Source organism: Alosa sapidissima, chromosome 21, assembly GCF_018492685.1.
Source record: "Alosa sapidissima isolate fAloSap1 chromosome 21, fAloSap1.pri, whole genome shotgun sequence".
Taxonomy (NCBI): Eukaryota; Metazoa; Chordata; class Actinopteri; order Clupeiformes; family Clupeidae; genus Alosa; species Alosa sapidissima.
The window spans coordinates 19,878,396-19,882,643 of NC_055977.1; the positions used below are offsets into that span (position 1 = coordinate 19,878,396).

General features: G+C 43.7%; 1 protein-coding gene across 3 annotated transcripts in view; it reads right to left on the bottom strand.

Moving 5' to 3' along the window:
- The window catches only part of LOC121696212 (POU domain, class 2, transcription factor 2), a 52,683-nt gene extending 50,615 nt beyond the window's left edge, over positions 1-2,068 (bottom strand). For all 3 annotated transcript variants that reach the window (XM_042077566.1, XM_042077564.1, XM_042077567.1), the window contains exon 1: positions 1,200-2,068. In XM_042077566.1, the coding sequence (XP_041933500.1) occupies positions 1,200-1,299 (100 nt within the window). In that variant the 5' untranslated portion in view covers positions 1,300-2,068. The remainder of the gene's footprint in view (positions 1-1,199) is intronic.
- Between the last annotated feature and the right edge of the window lie 2,180 nt (positions 2,069-4,248).

Sequence of the window (4,248 nt, forward strand, 5' to 3'; positions counted from 1 at the left end):
ATACAAGCAGCTTTTTTCACAGACACAAATCAACGAAAGCCAAATCTGAGTAAGCCCTCAACATGCTACACTGACTCTCCTCTTCAACCTGCCTAAGCTACTGGATGTTCAAGCTTATCATGAAAATTCTCTAAAGCCACAAAATACTGAGTATACTTTATTTTCTCTGTTTCTTCCCCCCAAAAAACTGAAGCTCATTGCCTTGGGTCTCTCCCAGGTGTTTATTCAAAATACCAAGTTTGACATGCATGGCCTGTGGCGCCTCTATGCGGATGCTCATTTGAATTTCCAACCGTTTTTTTCTTGGTGACATGTATTTAAGGAGATACATTATCGTGGAATCAGATGTGGCGCGGACGTTTCGCCCATCTGTCAGCTGAGAATTTACGCTTCGGTGGAGGCGAGACAGGGCGCCTACAACCTCCACGCCCCCTCCTCTCACACCGCACCTCAGAGACGCATATCAACGGCGCGCTTGCCGTGGCACAAATCACAATCACTTAAAACGTTTTCTTGATTGTAGAAAGTTTGAACTTTATTGCATGCTGAGGCCTACATCGCAGGCCGTATCGTGACTTAAAATGTTTCCCTCTCAACGTTATTCGAAGCTTGCTTGCTATATATGTTTTAAAACACACCATAGCTAAAAATTAATTCAGCTGAAGATAAAAAGAAATACTTCAATTATTTTCTTGTCCATTCATTCCCACTGTCTAGTCGTCACATTCGCAGCCCATTCCCCTCTCTATTTTCCCGCAGTTGGGGTATTGATTTCGGCGGGATCAATAAATTACCATGAATATTCCCTGTACCCTCCGTGAGAGGAGAGAGGGAGAGACGGGTGCGCGGACAGAGGCAGACGGAGCGGAGTAGCAGAGACAGATGGAGATAAAGATATGGGCAAAAGACATTATGAAGAATTCATCAAGGCTATCAAAACAGTTTGCAGCCATAGCATCCTAATAACGGGCTCAAGTCATTCTACAATTCTTAATCTTCACGCCCCCACTTCCTTCAGGATACAGAAAGGATTTAAACAATTTCATACAACATCGCTTTTATTTGTCTACAGTGGATTTTTATTATGGTCATTATGCGGTTTGCCTTTGGGTTACCGGGTGGTTCGACTCCAGACAAGTTTAACAGTGATTATTACTTCCTGGCCAAATATGACACAATGGAAAGGAGAGGGGTCTTACCAGAGTTGGAACGAAGGGCCAGCGGGGACTTGAGACGCCAAGCGCTGAAGTCGGACGCGGTTCTCTGAAAGACGAACGGCACCGGCAGGGGGACAAACATGATCCGCTGTCGTCGGGCTTTAGTTGGGAGTTTGTTGTGGTTCGTCTTCGGTTCTTCTGTATTCTCTCTTGAATGCTTCCCGGGTTAACTGCGTTTGAGGTGTGTCTTGTAGGACGTTGAATATTTGGTTTATATGAGTATGTAGGCCTGTAGCTAGCCTGCTATCTTTACATTTTTGGTTTTGTGCCTTTATAAGTAACAGCAGCTGTCCATTAAATTTTAAGACAACGTAGCCTACTCACGCTAGACGTACACACAGACGGATAGACAGGATCCAGTTAAAACAGTAGGCATACAACTGTATTCTCAGTACAAGTCAAGGCTACTTCGAGCAGTAAGAGTAACTTAGTTCAGAGGATAAGATCGGTCGCGATTCATCCCGTCTTTAAAGCTTTGCAAAATGTTATTGAAATCGTCTACAATGGACTTGTGACCAAGCGTCGTATCACTTGTTTTTTGTATACGCTAGTCTATTTGTGTTTGGCATTCACTTTGGTTCTTCTCCGCCTTTCCGCTATCTTAATGGAGACAGGTGTGCAGACTGTGGACTAAACGTCACAGTGGCCTTATCTGTCTCGACAGTTTTTTTTCCCTTTGGTATCTGCTTGTAAATGTATCTAAATGTAATCAATATTTACTTTCACTAAAAACATCTTCAATATCACGTAAGCAGGCAGGTACCGGTAGGATACAAAAGACACAGGCAGCAACTCAAACGATTTTTATGTATTTGGTTCGTCTATTTGGTTTGTAGCTGTCTTAATGTGGATCTCCTTACGCTTACACACGCACACAAAGCAGCATTTTAAGAGGACATAAATATATAATTAAATAATATTTTAATGCATTTAAATAATCAAATAATAAGTAAGGCTACGCAAGGACCTCGTCGGGTACGCTCCTCCCCCCTCACTCCTTGTCACAGGCCGGTATAATTAAACGCAATCAATCGATAGAGAACTAAATAAATAAATAAGTCTGGTGTTTTAAAATCACGCTCTGGATGTACAAAGTAAAAGAGTAAACACGGTACCCGTTACGCGGTCTCTGTTCTTTGGATATATCCCGCCATCCGTCTGTGTGTCTGTCTCTATGTCCCCGTGATTTGGGAACCCCGGTCGCTTGGTCCGACTCCCTCCAGTATGAAAGCGCTCTGGCATCGCTGCCTGCAACATTGAGGCGAGAGGACCAGCCGCTACTCTCCCTCCACCCCCTTTCTCTCCCCACTCCCCCACACCTACACCCCCTCTCCCTTTTTTTACTAATCCTATATAAGGCGAGCTATCCGCTGTATTGATCTCTTGATTATGCCTCTTTCTAATGACCGATAATTGCGATGGTCGGGTAATCAATGGGCTTATACAATAGAAACACACTTGGGGAGTATTTAGGACGTGTTTTACAAGCAGGTGATTATTTGTACCATATTTTCACGGGAGCGCACATTTCTAAGCAAGGCGGTAAAATCAGCTCTATATGTGGTCAGAGAAGGAATGGGAAATCGCTCAGAATCTGAGCAGGCACACAGCTTTCTATTGACAACCCCTTGCGCTCTCATGTCCGCAAACAGTGTATGTGAAACAAGTTTTGCCGACAGGACCCGAGCAAAATTAGTGCGTATCCCACAAATACGCAGACCACCAGGAATCATCCTTGTGTACACACCTCCTGTTCCCCCATCTTGCCGCCAATACATTGTAGGCTACGCTGTCCGTTATAAAGCCACAATCTGCACCGCGCACTTACACTCAAGATTATTGCCGACATAGATTTTTTAAATAGAAAAATCTATACGCTAAACATCGCAGTCAATACGGGAAAATCGAATGCGCAGGGCTTGATCTCTCTCTCCCTCCCCCCACCTCGCGTTCCCTCTTGCTCCCCCTCACGCCACTACCCCAACACTGTGCTGCGAATATTTTTAATGAGTTATCGATCGATCGTGGGCCCACGTATCACACGAAAACATGGAGAAAAACAAGCCGTGGCAATGAAAATATTTGAAATAAACGTAAAAAGATCATTATGCATTTTGAGGTGAATGATTTCTCTCTGTTCAAAAATATTACAGAGAGATAATTTTATCCTATTCTATCCATATCTTGCTTTTTTCCTTCAGCCTCTGCAAAGACACCACAATGGTTCCGCGAGGCTTATTGTCCCCTCTCCCCCCCCATTCCTCTCCCTCGCGCCCCTCTCCATTTGACAGATGACATCCGCGTGTCCAACCAACGAGAAAAAAAAAATCAGAAGCGACTGGTTGTCCTTCACAAACCCCCCTCACGAGAGAGGGCACGCGCTCAGAGCCCCCCTCCACCCGAACTCCTTCCAGACAAAAGCAATTATTTCTTGTAGAATATAGTGTGTTTTGCGCGTCTATCGAAAGGAAGGGGAGAAGGAAAGGTGTGTGGATTGAAGATGGTGAGAGACCCCCACCAAGTTTACAGACACACACACACACACACACACACACACACAGAGAGAGAGAGAGAGAGAGAGAGAGAGAGAGAGAGAGAGAGAGAGAGAGAATCTCAGGTTTTGGAAGGATATCACACAAGCATTGGTCATATTCCATAATAATCCAAGGAACCTTTGATATCAGTTCAATCAAAATTTGAGGTAAAAAAAATCAGGTGTGCTATCTAGAAAGCTGATGAAGTGTGTGTCAAGAACCCAAACAGTTTCCACACTAAAACACAGACACACACACACACACATACACATAGATACAGAACATTATCGACTATTAAATATATATTGTAATTGTAATGCCAATTTCTGTGTAATTACATTAAAAAAACACATTCAGCACCTCCAAAGCAAGAGTGCTTCAAACAAAAATGAGAATATAGAATTTTGAAGGGTGCAAAACAAATCTGTTTATGTCTGTAAAACTGTGAGGCCTGAGTGTGTGTTAGAGATGCACACAAAGGTATGTGTGGTGGCAGG